Below are 21,815 nucleotides of genomic sequence, written 5' to 3'. Positions count from 1 at the left end.
AAACATTCACATATTCTTAAGATTTTAATCACATTTTGAAACCATAGACAACTAAAATTTCCTAAACCAATAAACTAACAGATAAGCAAATTAAGTCTTATAAAGTTATCTAAGAAAAACAAGGGTCAGAAACTATTATTATCAAATGCAAAATTTATAAGGATTGAAATAAAGACTAATATTCAGTCCACCATGGGTAAAAATATACTTTTTGATATGAACTCCTCTATCTAATTGAAGAGAAAAACACTAAAAATCAGCTGGAAAAACTAACATGGAATCTATAGTCACAGGAAAAAAAAAGTTGTCCCCAAAATATCTCTATTAGAATGCAAAATGAAAAAAAGTTATAATACATAACAAATAACATAAAAGTTATAATATAAACAAAACTTTTTTACATTATATATTTGAGGTTAATTTCCTCATTGCTTTTTAACGATGACTAGTAAGTATAACAATCAATAAAGTAGAAACATGCAACTTGACTACTAGAAAAAGAAACACCTACTTTTATAACAGATGGCATCTTGGAATTTAGGTTATCATATGTAAAATGCAGTCGAGTTCTGAAGGAACATTTGTACAATAAAGGATCCTGGTAGAATTCTATTTTACCACTGGCATTTCGTTTATCAAGACAAACTGTACAGTCAGAAAAATTGATAACCTTTCTCAACACCAGATCAGTTGCTAAAAGAAAAGAGAAAAACATTTTAAGTAAAAAATAGTTAGAAGGGAAAAAAAGGCAATTATTTATTAATATAACAGTAATAAAAATAATAGCAGAAATAAGATTAATAAAGCATTTTATATAGGACTGTCAGCACCTATGAACAGAACTTCACATTTCATGTATCACTGAAAGCTTCCAACAATATTATGAAATAGGCACAATAATCTCCATTTAATGTATGAAGAAACGGTAACCCACTCCAGTATTCTTGCCTGGAGAATCCCATGGACGGAGAAGCCTGGTAGGCTACAGTCCACAGGGTCGCATAGAGTCGGACATGACTGAGCGACGGAATGGAACGGAATGTATGAAGAATCAAATAGAAGCCAAAGAAATGAAGCAGCTTGTCCCCAATTTGCTTGACTCCCAACTAAAATTTAAGACAAAGTTTATAAAAATTTTTCTACATTTCACTATCTGCAATGGAATACTAAATAATAATAAAATTCTTGAAAAACCACATTATAAAAAATTTGAGTAATACTCACTTATTTAACATTTATTTCTCCACTGAAAAACTTACTGCTGTTCTCAAAGCTTGCACTCTTCAATATCGTAGCTACCATCAATACAGTGTTATTTAAATTTACCTATGAATTAATTAAAATTATACGAAAATAAAATTTCAGGTCCTTGGCTGCACTAGCCACATTGCATGTACTCAAAAGCCACAGACAGTTAGTGGTTAAGGTACTGGACAGTAAAAAGTAAAACATTTCCATCATCACAGAAAATTCTAGTGGCCAACATGTTTTTAAATAATGACTAATGAAGAAATTACCAAATTACCAGTAACATTATAAAGTTTGTTTTCAAGGGAGTAAAAATGGAAACAACTGCTGGTAAAGTATCAAACTAGACAACAAAACATTTAGAAAATTTATTCCTAACTAACAATAATTCCTCGGTAAATATCAGGCCCAAATCTACCTAGTCAGTGATTTTAAGTTAGCAACTATCCATACACTATGGCCATGGCAATCTTCAAAACAATAAACTATATTTTAGTCCATTCTATTTCTGAGTACATCCTGGCAACCTCTAATTAATTCAGCATTTAATTTTGTTTTCTTCTTTTGGATTTAAGTTTTTAAAATGTGTAAAGAATACATACATGTATGAAAATAGCAAGGTTTTATTAAGGAAATAAATTGTAAACTTTTTAGCTGAAAAAAATAACAAACTTACCACACTATTTCATGTTAAACAGTATATAAATGATTTAGTTACTATTATATACATGTACACAAATTAAAGAAATTATCAAAATAAGAAAGAAATTATCATAAGAAATGAAAGAAACCCTCTAGATGCTTTCTTCCCTCTCTTTATAATAATTATAATTCACTGAGTATTTGCTATTAGACACTACACTGAATCTTTTGTAGTCATTCTCTCTTATAACATTTATATGGCTCTGTTTAAAAGCTGTGGAATGAAGGCACAATTAGGGTAAATAATTTGTCTTGTCAGACGGTTTACAAAGGCCAGAGTTATAATTCAAACTCTGAAAACCTTACTCCAGAGCAAATGTTCTTCTCCATTACGCTGTAAGAATCACTTTATGCAAACGTGATCATATTTCAAGGATATTCTAGAAAACGTTTCTGTCAAAGTGAAAAGGATTAAGTTTTGAAAAATACTTTCCTAACCACTAATAGGAACTATCTTAAAAACATACAAAATGAATTCTACTTCTGGTATTTTTAGATAATATGCTACAATCCCATCTATAAAATGAGGGTAATAATTATGCTCACCTATCGAGCACTGCAGAAAAACACTCTGCATTACTTTGAAAATGTGAATATTTGCATATCTTCCTAACAAACCCACTCCTAACTATTATGTATGTCCTAAAGAAATGCTTACATGCATGTATAATGTTTTCAAGATTCATCCATGTTTACCATATATGAAGACTTCCTTCTTTCTTAACCATTTTGTTTTAATCCTTTAACTTCTGAAGTAGATACTGCTTCCCCTTTTAGAGGCATTGACAATATCTCAGAAACAAGCTTGGGTTTTTGTATATGCTCTTATTTATGCCTTACAACAGAGCTGCAATATCAGGATTATTTTTCATTTTTAAAATGTGAAGGCCAAACCTTAAAGAACACACAAAACAACTGCATTTCAGTTATTCTAGTTCCTATTTGTATGCCTTAACAAGGCAAGTTAGGAAACCTTGAGACTCAATTTCACTTTGCTTTCTTGTAACTAGGACTTAAATAAATGAATATACAACTAAAGAAATGAGAAAGGATATCACTGTATGGAATTGTAATGAGAATCTGAGAAAATGAATTTAAATAATAATAATAGCAGCTCACTTTCTGAGCACTTACTATGTACCAAATACTTCCATGCTATGGTATGTATCTGAGGAAAATAAGAAACCACAAAGTAACTCACACAAGATCATACATCTCTATGAAGTTGGAAGAGTCAAGATTCAAATTCAGGTAGTCTAACTTTAGTGCCAGCACCTTTAGCAATTATGTACAATGGCAAATCACAGATAAAAGGCGTTCACAATAGTCTCCTTACTATATTTTCCAAAAATATCCACTCCCTACCCTATCAGAACATGTATCAAAAAATGACTTATTTAACTATTATGTCTTCTAGCAAAAACAGCAGCACTTTTTTCACAGCTGTATTTTCAAGGCTTCACAACATGCCTACCTTCCATGTGGAACATAATATATAAAATAAGTATTTGGTAGTTATTAAAAATACATTATTATTTAATAGTTCTTTTAATATAAGCAGAAGGAAAATGCAACACATAATAAAGGAGGCTTTGTGATTATCCAAAAACCCCAAATATACTCTGCAGCATACAAATCTAAAACATAAATCAGTCAGATACACAGTTTTGCCATTACTGAACTATGTAAAAGCAACACGTTCCCTTTCCTCTTTCAAAAACATTCAAAATTTTAACTATTATTTAATTTTTATTCCTTCAACCCACAGTACTGTAAAGTATGACATTAACATTTGAAACAAGCATGAGATAAGAATAAAAATTAAGCATATTAGAAAACAAGTCAGATTTCTTAATCTGAAGGTCTAATAATCTCCTATAATTGTATGCCTGGTGGCTCAGAGGTTAAAGCGTCTGCCTCCAATGCGGGAGACCCGGGTTCGATCCCTGGGTCGGGAAGATCCCCTGGAGAAGGAAACAGTAACCCACTCCAGTATTCTTGCCTGGAGAATCCCGTGGATGGAGAAGCCTGGTAGGCTACAGTCCACGGGGTCGCATAGAGTCGGACACGACTGAGCGACGGAACGGAACGGAAAATTAATATATGTGCATTTTTTTCAGGATGAAGATATAAAGCTTTCAGTAGACTTAGCAAAGAGCCTGGTTGCCCAAATGAGGTTTAGAATCCAAGATAAATGTTTCAATAGAAGAAAAAGCTATACTAATCTTGACGTTTACTCACCAGAAATATCCATGAACGCACGATCCCACAATTCACCTACTGTATAGCATTCTGCAGATGTGATGTTGACTGAAAGGACAATATCATCTTCAACATATTTTAGTATCAGATTATTTATAACAATATTTACATTATTTACAACTCGTCTGATCAGACTCTGTACATAGCCTATAAAATAGGGGAAAAAAGATTCCAATTAGGTGTTAAATCAATAATTATTCTTAAAATGTTACTGAACTTGATGTACATGAACGATGAGTATCATTTAGCATCTTTTGCAAAGATGAAACCAACATTCAGATAGGGAAATAGGCTTGCCAAAGAGTTAATAATTAATAAGTACCAGATCCTTCTCAACAAACACCACTGCAAAGAAGTTCTGTATCACCAAGTTTCATGTATTAGAGAAATCATAGAAGCCACACCTTTTTAACAACATAATACCAGATCTCATTCGAAGACCATCCTAATCTACAAGTACGTTGATTTCTGCCCATTTTATAAACATTTTCTCAAATGAAACAATGTTACTATATACTGATTATACAATATATAAGAAGAAAAGCTTAAGGTTATTTTTTCAGCTACCATCTTCTCTTCCTACTTTTAAATAGCCATTAAAATACTCAAAAATTAGGCCTCGAGAAAGGAAGATAAAAGAAACATGACCATCACAATGAATTTGACTACTTCTACTTAATAATGTGTAATAGTGAAATGGGAAAGGGAGAATGTGACTGAGGAAGAAAATACAGAAAGTACTAAAAGAAAGAGAGGAAAAAGAACACAAAGATGAAGATAAAAGAGAAAAGTAGGGAAAGAAAGAGAACAGAAATAAGCATAACAGGAATTCATAATATCAGAAGTTTTACGCACAATAAGTGTATACGGATATATTACTGAGGAACTTAATCAAAAATATAAATTGCATTAAAAAAGACAGGAGAAAAAGATTAAAAATTATTCAAGTGTATTTTCTACTATAAAATCTATATAAAAACTAATTTAAAATTTAGCTGTTTAATTAAATAACTATCTGCTTATATTCTTTAAACCACAAGTTTACTGGACAAAACAGAATCAACTTCTGTCAGCAGCTCACATTGTTAATACCTACACTGAAGCCTGCTCCAAGAAAACTTATTTAAAGTTATTCAACCATAACATGCTTGCACAAACCAATTCCTTCATTCATTCCCAATGGATACAAATAGAAAAGAAATGTACAATGACTAAATTCAAGTTTTTCTCATATTAGCAGCTTTTAAAGTGCCAATTATCATATGCTGCAAAATTAACACAAAAAATATCAGTAAGATTAAGGTTTCAGATATTATTGTACCAGGGAAGAGAGAGCTAAAATGATACATAAATGAAGCTTCAAAAATAAATTTTAAGTATCAAAATGCTCAATCTTAAAATGTATATTTCCCTTATGCTACACAGATGTTAAAAATAAACAGCCTCTGAGAAGTCAAGAAGCATGACTAATACTGATTTTCCTACTTCTGAAAACCTGTCATGAATAAAGAATTCATAAAAACCACTTAAGAGTTCATGAGTTTTTATTGTGGGGGAAGGAAGAAAAAGGCAGTGGGGAGGGGCGGCGACTCTCAGGAAACATATAATGCAAAATAATGACAGAAACATAATACTATAAATGTATTGTAACTGACAGAAAAACTGATGGATTTTTCACCTACATTTCAATACCTTCTCTCATTATACAAGCTGAGATGAATAAGCCAATTCACCACAGTAAAATAACCAAGTATTTAAAAAAGAGGGCTTCCCTGATGGCTTAGACAGTAAAAAAACCCGCCTGCAATGGTGGAGACTCAGGTTCGATCTCTGGGTCAGGAAGATCCTCTGAAGAAGGGAATGGCTGCTACTGACTCCAGTATTCTTGCCTGGAAAATTCCACCAACAGAGGAGCCTGATGGGCTATAGTCCATGGGGTCACAATAGAGTCGGACACAACTTAGTGACTAAAAATGAAAGCTTGTTTTACAAACCCACTTTACAAACAGATGTATTTGTCCTACCATGGTCACTAGGAAACCAACTTGCTCAAAAACAGAAATTCCATGGCTGATGACTTGGTTATAGTACCTAAAAACTTCCTGATCAAGTTTTTGGTATAAAATTTAGCTGGGGTTACTGAAACATCATATAAGCAACTTATGTTCAAACAATTAAAGGAAAAGTAAGTTCTCTGTAATGGTCTTCCCTTTTTTGGAAGGCTGAAATTATTCCAAAGTAAAACTTTTTTAGAAGGTTAAGAATAAGAATTCCTATTGGTAATACAATAGAGAAGTTCAATAATAATTTTTAAAAATCTATCAGCTTTGGTAACTAAAAGATAACTTAGGGCAGCTACTGTAGGAGCTAAAGAAAATAGCAATGAGTTGAAGATACTTATCAGTATTATTATTTAAGATAGTCACAGAAGTTATAAACAACTAAATTAGGGTACAAAAGAGAAATGAGTGTAAGTACTGACAAGAAGAACACAAAATTATCATTACATGAAGAGGACTGTTTTTTACATAGAAAATCCAAAAGATATAACTGAAAAATACTGAATATTGATCAGCTAATAAAATACAAAAGTTAGCTTTTCTACATCACAAAACGACAGGAGAATAACATGGTAAAAAAACGGATAATTCCACTTAGTAATAAAAAATAAAATAGCATTTTCCATCTATAAAAGATTCAAAGAAATACAATAGTAAAAAACAGCATTGGACCAAAAATGTGCTTGGAAGAAAATTTTTTCACAGGGAATAATTTGGTCATACATGTCAAAACTTTAAAATTACTCACAAATTTTGATGCTATAGACCAAAGAGAGGTATGAGCAAAGATTTACATGCCAGTATGTTTGTCAGAGAATTTTACAAAACTGAAAATGAAAAATAACCCAAAAAACTATCAAAAAGGGATTGATTAAACACACTGTGGAACACAATATAAAACATGCTAATGATTAAAATAACAATGTGAAAAAGGGAACTCCCCTGGTGGTCCAGTGGCTAGCACTCTGTGCTCCCAATGCAGGAGACCAGGGTTCAGTCCCTGGTCTGGGAACTAGATCCTACATGCCACAACTAAAAGAGATCTTGTGTGCCATAACTAAGACCCGGTGCAGCTAAATTTTTTTTGTTTAATATGAAAAAATTAATGTCCTTGAAACATGTACCTAACATTAAAAAATGCAAATTACAAAAGAAAATGTATAACTGTATGTGCATATGCATGCACACACACACAGAAAAAATGTCTCCAAAAGGTTGTACATCAAAATGTTAACAGGTTCCAGTTCTAAGTAACATACAAGTAAGCATATTCCATTCTTTCTCATTGAAAATAGCCACAAAACCTAGAAAGAAAGTATGGAGCAGTTATTTCAGGACACTGAAAAGTAAACAACTAGCATGACAGGGGAAATAGAAAAATGAAAATCAGAGCTTACAAAGAAAAAACATAATAAAACTGTAGCAATCAATTCAAACATATCAGTAGTTATTCTAATTTAATTGTATTGTGGCCAGAGAGGATGGTCTTTATGATAATGAATCTCTGAAATTTTTCAAGACCTTTTAAACCAAGTCTTTTTCAGTGTCTATAGATACCAAATGTGTACATTAGAAAAAATGTACACTACTCTTATCTGCTGGGAACAGAGTTTTATGTTTCTATAAAATAATTCTGTCAATTTTGATATTTAAAGATCCGGTTTGGGAATTTTTTTGGGGGGGAGGGGTCTGCTTGATTCACCACTTTTCAAAGGTAGGTTGTTAAGTACATAAAAAGTCATCATATATTGTTTGGAGAACTGTTCCTTTTAATGAAACTCAGCTTCTGGCCATCAATGTTTTTGCATTAAGTTTTATTTTGGCTGATTTTATTTTTGGATACTACTTGCCTACTATGCCATTTCCCATCCTTTCACTTTCAATCTTTCTTACCTCTCCATTTTACCTCTGTATGTCAGAGGACACACATACCTGAACATAATTGCTCCTTCCTTTTAATATCCCAAAAGCATTAATTGCACTTCCTTAGAGCTCTTCTTTGCTCTGGTTTTGCACTGTAGATAGTAGTTTACAATATCTCCTAAACAAAGCCATTAATTCTGAGGGCAAAAAATTGCTTCAGCATACAGATTTAGGGAACTGAACGGCCTGCCTCCACTAAGCATTATTTTGAAATTCAATCTAGTCAGAATGAAGTAAAAACTCTCCAGTTATCACTTTTTTCTGTTATGAACAAAACATAAAAGTTAGATATCTTAAAGGTTACTGATCATAATGTACTTTATCAGTATATTAAAGAGAAAGAACATCTGTATGGCAGAAATGGCTAGCTACCCATCAATATTTGTGCTTCCCCTTTCAGAATACAGAACTGTTACTGAGATGTGACTCTAAGACATACATAACATCAATAAAAATAATTTTCCTCAATGAAATTTGAGAAGAATATACATCACTTTCAACCTGGAGGTAGCAAGAAATGGACAGGTCTCCTCCAGAGCATCCTCTTGAAAAAACTGAAAACAGTACAATTCAAAACCTGGGTAGGGCACAGCAGAGCCTCTGGATAAAGGGAGTCTGGGTTTCTGATACAACACTGACTTTAACTGGTACATAAAGAAAACATAACATTTTTGTCGTGCTAATCCCCTAAAATTTATATTAATGTGTCCTCCAGTTAACATTAACTTAACTTACACAATTGGTCACTTAAGTTTTCCCTGAAAATGTTAATAAAAAATGTTACAATAATAAAAGCATAAAAACAGAAAATGTAAAAATAAGCTATGCATTTCTTTTTTCATTTACAGCAAGGTACTCTATTCTTAAATGTTCCAGAAAGGCACAGTGATGAGAGTTTAAATTGCTGAGCTTCTGCAAGTAGATAAGAAATGATTATGCTATCTTCTAGAATAATACATCGCCATTTTTGGTTCAGTCTCTTGAACAGTTGATACATTATCAGTTCAGTTCAGTCACTCAGTCGTGTCCGACTCTTTGCGACCCCATGAATCACAGCACGCCAGGCCTCCCTGTCCATCACCAACTCCCGGAGTTCACTCACACTCACCCCCATCGAGTCGGTGATGCCATCCAGCCATCTCATTCTCTGTCGTCCCCTTCTCCTCCCGCCCCCAATCTTTCCCAGCATCAGAGTCTTTTCCAATGAGTCAACTCATCGCATGAGGTGGCCAAAGTATTGATACATTATAAATATTCTTAAATTATTTGATATATTCTCCAGCTATTATTAAACTCCCTACAAGAGATTTTTTTCAGAAAACCAAGCCCTAATCAGTCTAACATGACAAGCATTAAGCAAGCAAACACACAGACACACAACCCAGCTTCCATTTCATATTCGGTATTTTCTGCAGAAGACAAAACCTTGATTAAATGACTACTATATTAACAAGGTACACCTCACGTATACCACAGGTGTGTGCATGCTCAGTCACTAAATCATGTCTGACTCTGTGATCCCATGGACTGCAACCCACCAGGCTCCTCTGTCCATGGGATCTTCCAGGCAAGAATACTAGAGTGAGTTGCCATTTCCTCCTCTAAGAGATTTTCCTGATCTAGGGATCAAACCCACTTCTCCTGTATTAGCAGGAAGATTCTTTACCACTGAGCCACCTGGGAAGCCATATACCACAGTTATTATAAAGTATAATAAGGTATTTGCCATCTACATCAAAATATCTAAGTTGCCATTTTCTCATCCATAAAACAAAAGCTAGATCAGAGGCTTAGCTGGGGCCTATAGATAGACTTCAGTGAGTATCTGAATATCCTAAAGTGACATGCAAATTTTAAATGTGCATACATGGGTCTATAACTATTTCAAAAGATTTTCAAGGGTCTACATCCCAAAAAAGATCGCTACCTAAACCAGAAACACCTGAAGTAGCTTCCCCTTCTACATTTCAAGGACACTATGACCGTGATTATCAGAGTCTGAAAACACTGTGTGATTTTGTGCAGTTGAGTTTTTATGCAATGCAATAAATACATAAATGGCTATTAAGAACCAGACATTATATTAGATCAGGGGCGGGCTGACCAAAAGAGGCCGTGACATCTATTTCCACAAAGTTTTATTGGAACACAGTCACAAACATTAGTTTATTTACAGTTTATGACTGATTTCAAAAGTACATCAGAAAAGTGAAATAGCTGTAACAGAAAATATATGGCTTGCAAAGCTTAAAATATTTAATAACTGGTCTTCACAGAAAATATTTGCTAACCTCCATGACAGATGATGAATATCAAAGACATCTAGGTCACTTCAGACCCAGTGGGCATGATTTTTAATTTCTCTATACCTTAACTAATTCTATCAAACCCTGCACATGTATACATACATATACATATATATTCTGAGTAAAAAGGTAAGGAGAAAAGAACAGAAGAGACAATTATATGGCAAAAGAAAAAGGAACTATGCACTGGAACACAAAATTTATCTGAGCTTCTTAACGAAATAAGTAGAAAAAATATTTAATCAGAAAAAACACATCAGTTAAATAAGCAGCCCTAAATAAATTAAAGGACAATCCCCTTAAAGCCATTTTAGAGAAAATGTAGAGGCAGTACATAAAAGGCTAGCATTTTACAATGACCTTCAACAAAGCCAAAGGCTGTACACTTTAGAAAGCCTAAAACTACAGAATCAATTAGAAGTGATCCCATTTCTAAGCGAGATAAAGTGCAAAGACTACTGAGGAAAGCATGAATGAAGAAAGAAAGAAATGAAACATCCTTAAACTTTCCCTCTAAATAGGAACTGTCAATATATCTTACTGAATATCTTAGGCCCACAACTCAACCTGTTATTATTAGCAGTTATTAAAGTTTCTGGCTTATATATTAACTGAAAATAAATGTGAATGGTTCAAATCAGTCAGATTCAAACTCTTGTGACCTCTCTCCCAGCAAGAAATATTACATCATAACCCAGAATAAGCACACATATGTGTAAGTCTCTTGAATTTGATTAACGTTTACTACATGCCACAATACTGAGGTTTTCTAATCTATGCTATATATTTTTTAAATGCTTTCTATGACCCACTAAACTGCTTTCACAATACACTCACTGGTTAGGATGCATAATCTGAAAAAGATTGTTCCAGATAACAAGATCAGAAATTGCAAAGAAAATGAGATATCGACTTGCTGTTCCTTTCCTACTGGAGAGGTGCCCGTCCTTCACGATACAAAACAATTATTGGCAACACCAAAACTTTTCTCAAAAAAGCAACTCTGAATCTACATAAATGTTTGAATTCCAAAATTATAACCACAGATGCTGGAAGAATGAATAACTTTGCCCAAGAAATTTTGAGAACAGGAATTCATTTCTACCATGAAAGAACTTTAATATAATTTCCAGGCAGGATAATATTACAGAAATGAGTCCACAAATAACCATATGAGTTAATCTTTAAATAAAATGATTTACCATTATCCAACCGGATTCTCAAATTATCCCTTTTCTTTCCTTTGGCAATATTAAGTTTAGCTGCCCTGCCTCCCAGTAACTGCCCAACAAGTTCAGTTACTTCCTAAAGCAACTTCTTTAACTGTGATTTATGTCAGCATGAAAAAGGACTGAGTCCTCCTATTAGGTAAGGCAGAAAAACACATTAACCCAAAAGCTACCCCAAGTAGTTCAGTAGAAAACAGCTCTGTTTTCTGACACTAAAAATAGGACATTTTATGCTATGTTTGTTTTTATGTTTTATACTTCTAAAAATAGGTCAGTTCTCATCCTGAGTATCAGTTTAAATTCCAACACAGACTCTAAAGAATCATTAAAAGTATGGGACCTGTTTCAAGTACATGTAAGTTAGCCCATAAAAGATTTTTATCGGTGAAATCAACAACTGACAAAAGCTTTAAATTTTTCTTAAACAAGTTCTTTCCTAAAAGAAAGAAAATGTCATGAGACTCAACAGTTAAACCTGAAACTGATTCTTTGCCAGGACACTGATGGAGAGAGTTCTATACAATGAGTTGGCTTCAGAAGTTTTACAGGGATATGTAGTCAGAAATTTGGAGAGGCATAGGGGTTTGCCCATTTAACAAATAAGAATAAGCTATAGCTTAATTTAATTTACAGTTTAATTAAATTCACCAGGGATTTCTCCCAAGGAGTTAATAATTAGGTAAAAAATTTATCAAGTGCTGTAAACATCACACTACTCTAAGAAGAATTAGAAACATTCAGAAGTAAAATAACTTCTTTTAGCACTTTCTCCAGCCATAGCAATTAATCTATTTATTCTAAAGCCAGAGGGAATAGTGAGACCTGTTAGGTAAAGTTCCTAAGAACACAAAGCATCAGTAATAACATCACAATAACACTAGTTAAATATGCTCAATTCAAATGTAATTTAGAACCTACATTTGATACAGGAGGGCTAGGAAATGATGCAACTAATGCCAACCTCTTATAAGTAAAGTAAATGGTGCCAGAAGACAGTCAAAAAATAACTAGTTTGAATCCAGCAGAAAGCTTACAAAGCTTTGGGGCAGGAAACAAGTGTATACCAATGTCAGCTATACTCAAAAAAAAAAAAAAGTAACTGATATATGAAATTCAAAGAGAAGTGACTGATAACTGCTAACTGTAAAAAGGCAGCAATGCACCTTGGCCACAGAGCCATCATGTGACAATCATTGTTTTTTGGGTGTTTTTCCTTCATTAAATATTTATCAAGAAACTGTTATTTGAAAGCCACTACTCTTCCAGATAAAAAAAAATTTCAGGAACTGAAAAGAGAGATGATCATCCAGTTACAAAACTCTGTGATTCTGTTAGTGAATTTTACAGTTTACAGAAACTGAGAACAACTTAGTGTTATTCCTTTGTTTATCAAGAAGCAAGAGGAATGAAGAGACTATAAATATTACTCAGAGGCAAAACATTGCTTGGAGAGGATGTAAGAAAGAAACTTAAGGAATAATTTCAAGCAAACGAGCACCAAACCTTGAATGATTCCAAAGCTCTCACCAATGTCTTTCAATCTGTTCTGACATTATGCAGCAAATGTACATATACTTTAAATACTTTATGACACTAAAAAATAATGGAAAATATATATTTTACAAAGGGTTACAACAATGATCAATAACAATCAAAATTTTGGTTTTATCAGTCCCCTTAGAAGTTACCTGGTGGCAAATCAGGGTCTGTGGGAGCAGCCTGTTGAATTCTTCGGGGTTTTGCTGATGTTTTTGTGTTCTCAGTAGTACTACGGTTGGTAGAATTAGAACCACAGCTTTCATGGTCATCCTATTTTTATTTGGAAGAAAGAAAAGCAAAGTATCAATCACCATTCAAAAATTTTAAAAAGTTTTGTTGAATGTATGTAGGTTACTAAAATTGATATTAGACTCTTCCAGCTTTATTTTTTTAGCTATAAAACCTAGTAACCAAAATGTTTGTACTTTGCACTCTTAAATAGCATTTTTAAAACAAGTAGTAGTTTAAAATTAGAAACTGTTTCTTTAGTTGATATCAAAACAAACCACTTGATATTGTTAAATATGGCTTTAGCAAAAGAAGACAATTCAATTGAAGCTCTTAAACATTTTCCATTTGAAAATCTGAAATAAATGGAAAGGGTTTTAATTTTCATGTATTTGTTTATATATTAAAACCCTCACTACTTTGTGAGTTGAGAATCCAAGCTGTCTTCTTAATCACATTTTTTTAATTAGCAATTTTGTTTGTTTTAGTTTATAAGTCACATCCAACTCTTAGGACCCAATCGACGAGCACGCCGGGCTCCACTGTGGATTTCCCAGGCAAGAATACCTGAGCTGGTTGCTCTTCTCCAGGAGATATTCTGGACCAAGGGACAGAATCCAGTCTCTTCCATTGCAGGCAGATTCTTTTCCACTGAGCCACAGGGAAAACCCATCTTTTTTTCTTGGTAATAATTTATTTTTTATTTGTTGTTTTGAAGTCTATTTTTTTAAGCTTTCTTTTTTTAATTGAAGGATAATTTCTTTACAGTATTGCATTGGTTTTTACCAACATCAATATGAATCAGCCAGCCCACCTTGAAGGATTAATCTTTCATCTTTCGAATTCTCGGCACCCATTCAACAATGTTCACTGAATTATTATTATTCGGATTAGATACTATGTTGAACTAGTTTCTAATATGGATAACATAAAAACTTCAAAATATACATATTTTTGAAATTTACACAATGCGAATGAGTACTCTTTTCCTGACTTAATTCAACATTTATAAAATGTTTTTATGTGTTAATTGCTAGATTTACAAAAGCAACTGCCATCAAAGATTTCAGAATGTATTTAAAACACATATAACCAGTCTACAAGAGTACTTTTTTGTTTATTTTCAAGTAATAGGAACACAAAGAGTCATTCTATTTGGAAGAACCAGAGAGATCAGGTCATTAAAATTGAGTGAATGTTTTAGGTTAACATCAGAGGTTAAATGGGGGAAAACTATAAATAGCACATACAAAGAATAATGATCAGTCAAAAGAAAAAAAAAAAGTCACAATAAACAACATTTAAGATGGGAGAACAATACCAAAAGCTAAAGGCAGGGTCTACTTCAATAAAAATGCAGTCATGTAAAGAACTATAGAGATGTTCTCAACCTTCATTCTATTTGACACTCAGATTTGGTAATTAGGAGGAGGGTGCCAATAACCAAAAAAAAAAAAAAAAAAGGAGGTTTGGTAATCCAGTAGAGGGACAGGAGTGGGAGAAGTAAAAGAGTAGATCAAAGGGTGAATAACAAGTTAAGATGGAAAAAATAAGAATAGACTGCGCTTTCAAAAAAACTGGTATTACAAGGAGGAAATAGATGGGGTAGTAATATGAAATAAAAGCATCTGACATCACCTTATTCCTTTTGGGAGGTAAAACTAGCACATTCTGCTTGAGAGATGCATATGAGGAAACAAACACCACTACAACACAAAGGGAAACTGATGGTGTACTGTGCATCATTAACTCATAAATCAACAATAAAACTATTTCATAATGCTTAAAAGAATGGTCATAAATTTAGTTTTTCTCTTATATATTTGAAGAGAAAATTTCAAGAACTAAAAGAAGGTTAACTACTAAATTTACCATTCTAATAGGATACTAGAGGCAAATAAGAACAATGATAGGCCCTCCTTTAGGATACAAAAATGTTCTTCACTCCAACCACTAACAGGACTATATAATAATAAAAATGAATCTTTTACAATATGGCATGACTTCAGATGTTAGTCATACATTAGTAAAAGAAAAAATTTGTCTGAAACTTTGTTACAAGCAAAAAGTTGAAAGATTTGCTATAATAAACAATGAAGGAAATTTCTGCATGAACTTATATTCATTTTAAGTTAATGCAAAACAAACTTCACAGAATTTCATTCCAGGAAACAACTTCACTATTCAGTCTTTATAATGACATCTTCTGTTATTTTGGGGAATGTTATAGTCTCTAAATACTAAAAGACTACTACTGTGAATAAAACCTCTCTGTAATTACTTTTAGTTCAACTTAGATCCTTAAAAATGTCTGTAGTCATACACTTCTGCACAATGTTAACATTAAAAGCACACTATTAATTTTTGAAACATATGGTTGTCTCAAAAGCCCAGAAGTAAAACATATTCATTAAAGAGATGTGAAAAAGTTCCAAGTGAACGGCCAAAACTAGCATAATTATGAAAATATTTAACACTGAAACCATCTGAAATCACATACTGTATATAGATTACAGTGATGTCATAATAAACATTCCAGCCAAAATGCACTAAAACTACTGCAGTCCAATAAATCTGGCATACACTAGATGACAAATATCTTAAAGCAAAAGAAAGAACAAGTTATTTTATTTTTAAAAAGTTATTAGCAGCAAAAAGGGTAAACTGCATAGATTAAATATAAGTTTTCAAAGTCTTCTAAAAAGTGAATAAAGTTTCCCAACAAACTACACGTTTTTATCATTTAAACGAAAAACAAACTTTATTTACTTAAACAAAAATTTTAATAACTTAAAATTTCAGTGTGCCTTAAAAAAGGGCATTAATCATGGTACCCATAGGAATATACACTATGAAACAAACATTACCAAATATGTAAACACTTCTTTCTTAATTATGCTTAGGAAATTATGGGTGCATATATATTATAATTAGAAAATAATCCTTTTGATAATTTCAACCTGTTTTCATTTCAATTACATTTTAATTGCATCAATTATAAGTGAGCTTCCATTCAAATCCTGCCCCAACTAACTTAAAAATAAAAATAAAGCAAAACAATTATAATATTTACTATAACACTGGAATTATTTCCATCATTAGTTTGAATTCATCATCTGCTTTTAACCAATATGTATCACTTTGGACTATTACACATTTTAAATCATTGAAAGTCTCTAACTTCTAATAAAAGAAACTCTGTTCTCAAAAATACTAGCTAAAATGTTTTGAGATAATTTTTAACCCCAAACACATTAGAGTTATATCTTTCTTATTTAGGTTTCAATTTTTCCAAAATGTCAAGTTAAGTATATTTCATGGCAAAAGAATGTTGTCTCTTGGGGACCACATAGCTATTTCTGAAAATACTGCCCTTTGCTCCTCATGAAACAAGCAAGAATGTCATTTCCTTAGAAAAGTTGCTAACAGAAAATGTGGCAAAACCCTGTATTTAAATAGATCCGTTACTTTCATACTGACAGATCATGGGATCACGTTGCATACTTTTCACCTTAGCCCTCGAAGGGCTAGTCAATTAAAACTGGAAAGCCATCAACTCCTGGATTCACAACAGTAAAGTAAGATCGACGACAAAACTTAAAACAGGTGACTGAATCATTCTAAGTCCTTGTTTTAGAAAAAGGTTAAAAGAGTTGAAGGAGAAACCAAAAGACAGAACTAAGAAGTGATGTGTCTTGCATTCTTCAGCCTTGCAGCACCAAACTTGGCAAGCAGAGGACTTGGCAGCTCTGGTAGCTCCTGAAGAGAGTGTGAGGGCCTTGGAAATGAACTGCTACAAAGCCTGTACGTAAGTTCACCTCTAACCCCTCCAAAAGCAAGGACAAAGACAACAGACGCAAAAAAGAATCTCTAAAGGTAAGCCCACTTTTGAGGGTCAGAGAGCCAAGGAAAGTCAGCAATGCAGAGGGACACTTGTAGAACATGAAAGCTAGCCAGGAAAAAAATATATATATTACCTTCTGGGGCAAAATTGGGAATCTCTGGATCCCTTCTACCCTGACAGGAGTATTAAGAAACTTAACTTTAGCCATTAAAAAAAAAAAGCCAAGCCACCTCAGTAAAGGAGGTATGTAAACCCCCAACCTCTTCACACATCAGCTTAAGCCACACTAGAGGCTGCTTCCATGTTCTCTGCAATCAAGGGTGTGACAGGCTGGGAAAGAAGAAAAGAGAGCTGATGCTCCCCTGCATTCTTTTACTGCTGCTAAGTCGCTTCAGTCATGTCTGACTCTGTGCGACCCCATAGACAGCAGCCCATCAGGCTCCCCCGTCCCTGGGATTCTCCACACAAGAACACTACAGTGGGTTGCCATTTCCTTCTCCAATTCTTTCACTGGAATCTCCCAAAAGGAGGGATAGCTAACCTAACAGGCCAAAACTGAACATACACTAAGATATAATAGGCTGCATTTTAACGAAGAAAGAGATCACTGCCCTAACTGTGAACACCTGTGTGATGGAGCCACTCTTCTATCTGAGAGCCATGTTCCCCACGTGATGCGATAACTAGCCATCGCTCCTCTGGCCTAACATTCTCAGCCATGTAACCCAGGATACTGTCCCTGCCAGAGAACAATCAAACTACACTGGTTAACAGCATAACGTTAGAAAAAATCTATTCTTTATCATTGCCTATGACATCCTTTTTCCTTCGAATCAGTCGGTATATATCATATTGGCAACCTCTCCTCCCTTCTTTTTAAAAATCACTGAATTGAAGTGCTTAGACTCATCCTTAGCTTTGGAAGGTGAAATAGGCAGAAATTAAGGGAGGAGAGAACAAAAGTACATACAGAGGCATCCCAGCCTAAGCCACACTCCACCGTCTAATATTTACCAAAATTCAGTAGGGATTGGGTGAGTGAGTCGATTAATAAAACTGCACTTTGTCTTCTTACATGTATAACTTCCTCAACAAGAACCACTTGACTTTTTTTTTTTTTTAACTATCTGTTAGGCATTTTGAGAGAAAACAGGTAGTACAAGTAGATGGTACTTATCCTGGCAGCTTTCCTTATATGCATAAAAACATTAGGAGCAATTTAAGTTAATCAGCTATTTATTACATAGGTCTCACACACACAAATGCATAAATAACGGTAAAATTTACTGAGAATTTATATGTGCCAGACCTCCAGTATTTTAAGGATGAGGAAATTGGGGCTTAAGTGGTTCTAAGGTCAAAAAGACACGAAGGAAAACAGCTAGGATGAACGTCCAGATACGTCTGATAGGAAGCCCCTTCCATTACTATTGATAAAAGACAGGAAAGCAAAGAGAAAGGAAAGAAAAAGAATGGCAGAGAGAGAGGAAAAAAGACACACAGGAAAAAAATTTCTATTTATGGCATTTTCAATGGGTTATTGCAGAAGGAAATGGCAGGGAACTCTGCTTCATTTTTCATAGAAAAAGTCTGCAGACAGAATCTAAACTATACTATCTGCTATCAACATCACCACCATCACTAACCTGTAGCAGCGCAAGTGAGGGAATCAATAATAGTACAGTAAATTCCATAACCTGAGTCAGCAATTCTGTGTTCTTCCTTAACTTCTGAAAAGGTAGCTATTTCAGTCCATTTGGGCTGCTGCAACAGAACACCACTGACTGGGTAGCTAAAAATCAACAGAAATTTATTTCTCATACTTCTCATAGGCTAGGAAGTCTAAAGTCAAAGTGCCAACATGGTCTGGTGAGGGCCCTTTATCTGGTTTATCTGGTTGTCACTGTGTCCTCATATGGCAGAAGGGGTAGCAATATCTCTAAGAACTCTTTTAAAAAGCACTAACTGAATTCAAGAGGTCTCCACTGTCATGATTTTTGAAGGCCCTACCTCTAAATATACCACTATCTTTAGGAAATAGGTTGTCACCACATGAATTTTGAGAGGACATTCAAACCATGGCAGCAGTCAACCAGATTAAACTAGCTTCAGATAAGAGAATTAGAGTGTTAAAAAAAAAAGATGTAAATATTGTTAATAGCCTTATCAAAACTTCCTCTAGCCTAACAGTGCACAGGCTTCAAGGACAGGATATGATACTCCTCTATTCTCTTAGCAACTATCTAAGCCAATAACCAATTTCCACTGCATCACAACATTCAAGGAAAGAGAACAGGCAAGATTGTTCCGTAACTCCAAGCACTAACCAGGATTTAAAAGCACATACATTAACCAAAATCCTAGTTCTTTATCTCACTTTAAACGGTATCTTAAAGTTTTGATTTAGGTTCAGAAGTTGGTTTTTTTTTTTTAATTTTTCTTTTAGGAATAGCAAGTATCACCTATGTAAACAACTTTGCAAATGGTTACATTTAACAGGTCAAAAGATTTTGAAATTTTACTTTCTAGGTGGCACAAAAGAGCAGAATAAAGTAGTACTTTAAAAATAGACTACTCTCCTTATACCGAAGGAGGGTTTTTTTATTATAAACACAATGAACAAAGAAAGCATACACAATAAAATAAAAGAATTATGTAGCAAGTCTTGTCCTATTTTACAGATGAGGTCCATAGAAGATAAACAAGAATATGCAGAAGAGGAGCATAAACATTCAATGTACATTACTGGTAAGGTTTACAACCTTGAGCTGCAGGCTGGTTCCAAAAGTATTTTTTAGACTAGACTAGAGTGGACAAAGATAGCTAAATAAATAAACAAATCAGACCTGGATCACTAGTGATGATGTGTCATGAATCAAATTCTGTGTCTTGAGTCCAAAAAAGAAAAATAAACACAGTTCAAGTCTGCAGGATCTAAAGGTGAGTATAACTAACACAGACCTGTCTCTCAGAGTGAATAATAAGTAATGCTTTCTCACTAAAACAGCAATATATTAAAATAATTCAGAGTGAACATCAAGATGACTTTACCTAACACACAACTTAGTCACCTTCGCATCAAAAAAAAACTCTATAATTAAAAATGATCACAAAGACATGTTAAGGCAGTATAACTACTATCATTGGAGTCACAATTATAAATCTTTTTTCCTAAGTAGTTTGCAGAGATTACATATCTTGCAATGCTTTTCAGTGCCTTGACAGGTTAAAATAAAATCAACAAATGTTAGAACTTAATTGAACTTTACAAACTGCACATGCCTTTTTAATCAAGAAATTTAGCAATATTTTTATAATGATTTCTAAATAAACCTCAGCTTTCTTTCAAATTTTATTACTTTCTCATACATTAATAGTATTTTCAGCAGATTCATATCTGTAACTCTAAAAGGCCCCTTCATTTTACCTACTATCACATGTTAATTTTATTTAGAAAGTCTTTTCTTCATTATGCATTTGTAATAATTAGAAATAATATAAATCAAATATGGGCTTACTCAATTTTACTAGTACATATATGATTTTTTAACTTAATTTCCTATTATACTAATCAAAGCTTAAAATAGGAAAAATAAATTATTTTAAAATGTTTCCTCTATAATAATGTCACTAAAAAATTAACACCAGGGACTTCCCTGGTGGTCCAGTGGTTAAGACTCTTGTGTTTCCACTGCAGATGGCCAGGGTTCGATCCCTGGTTGGGGAACTAAGATCCTGCATACTTCATGGGACAGTTAAAAAAAAAAAAATTAATTCTATTCACCAGTATAAACTGAAGCATAACCCTGCAGGGGTGCACACTGCTGAATAATTTGTCCAAATGTCAACTGCAATTTTCAAAAATCCTTTCAAGCCCAAAATTTTAAACATCTGTAAAAAATACTTGTTTTGAGAGTGGTTTACACTCATGACACTTGACCTTTTGCTGTACACACCACAAAATTCAAGTCTCAAATACCACACAAGCAGGAAATATGATCATTCCTGCAGTAGCCATATGCATGGTCCAATATCAAATATTAGTTCTAGGTTACGCTAAGTCATGTGTTAAAAATCTTTTACTGAAACCTCTATAATTAGTTGTAATTTGCCTCTCTTAAAATGTGTTTCTTATGGGACATCTGGCCTTGAAAGTTCCACCTTCCCATTGAAAAAATACTTAAGTGTCTGGATTTTTTTCTTCCACTTAATATGGAACACTGCATGGGTGGTATAACCAAGTCCAGACTTCTTAAAAACATTAAATTTCAAGAACATCATGATTAAGAACCATTTAAGTATTACTAAATATAAATGTAAAATAAAACTTTGTTGCCCATAATTATATACAGATTCCCAAATCAATCTCAAATATTTAAAGTTCACAAAATAAATTTTAATGAGAGTACAGCACTGATACACTCACTTCCAGGAATTACACTAGTTAAGCTGAAATGGAAAATAAGGGTTCAGA

At 33.5% G+C, this 21,815-nt stretch overlaps 1 protein-coding gene across 7 annotated transcripts in view; it reads right to left on the bottom strand.

The window, feature by feature from the left end:
- Positions 1-21,815, bottom strand: part of VPS13B (vacuolar protein sorting 13 homolog B) — a 767,155-nt gene that overhangs the window by 725,701 nt on the left and 19,639 nt on the right. For all 7 annotated transcript variants that reach the window (XM_055431816.2, XM_055431817.2, XM_055431818.2 and 4 more), the window contains exons 4-6: positions 13,419-13,539; positions 4,192-4,359; positions 512-693 (exon numbers count right to left, since the gene is read on the bottom strand). In XM_055431816.2, the coding sequence (XP_055287791.2) occupies positions 512-693; positions 4,192-4,359; positions 13,419-13,539 (471 nt within the window). The remainder of the gene's footprint in view (positions 1-511; positions 694-4,191; positions 4,360-13,418; positions 13,540-21,815) is intronic.

The sequence above is a fragment of the Moschus berezovskii genome, chromosome 16, assembly GCF_049115385.1.
Source record: "Moschus berezovskii isolate FMDL1 chromosome 16, NW_MosBer_1.0, whole genome shotgun sequence".
Lineage (NCBI taxonomy): Eukaryota > Metazoa > Chordata > Mammalia > Artiodactyla > Moschidae > Moschus > Moschus berezovskii.
The sequence above is the reverse complement of the archived record's forward strand: the minus strand, read 5'-3'. Positions and strand labels throughout refer to the sequence as shown.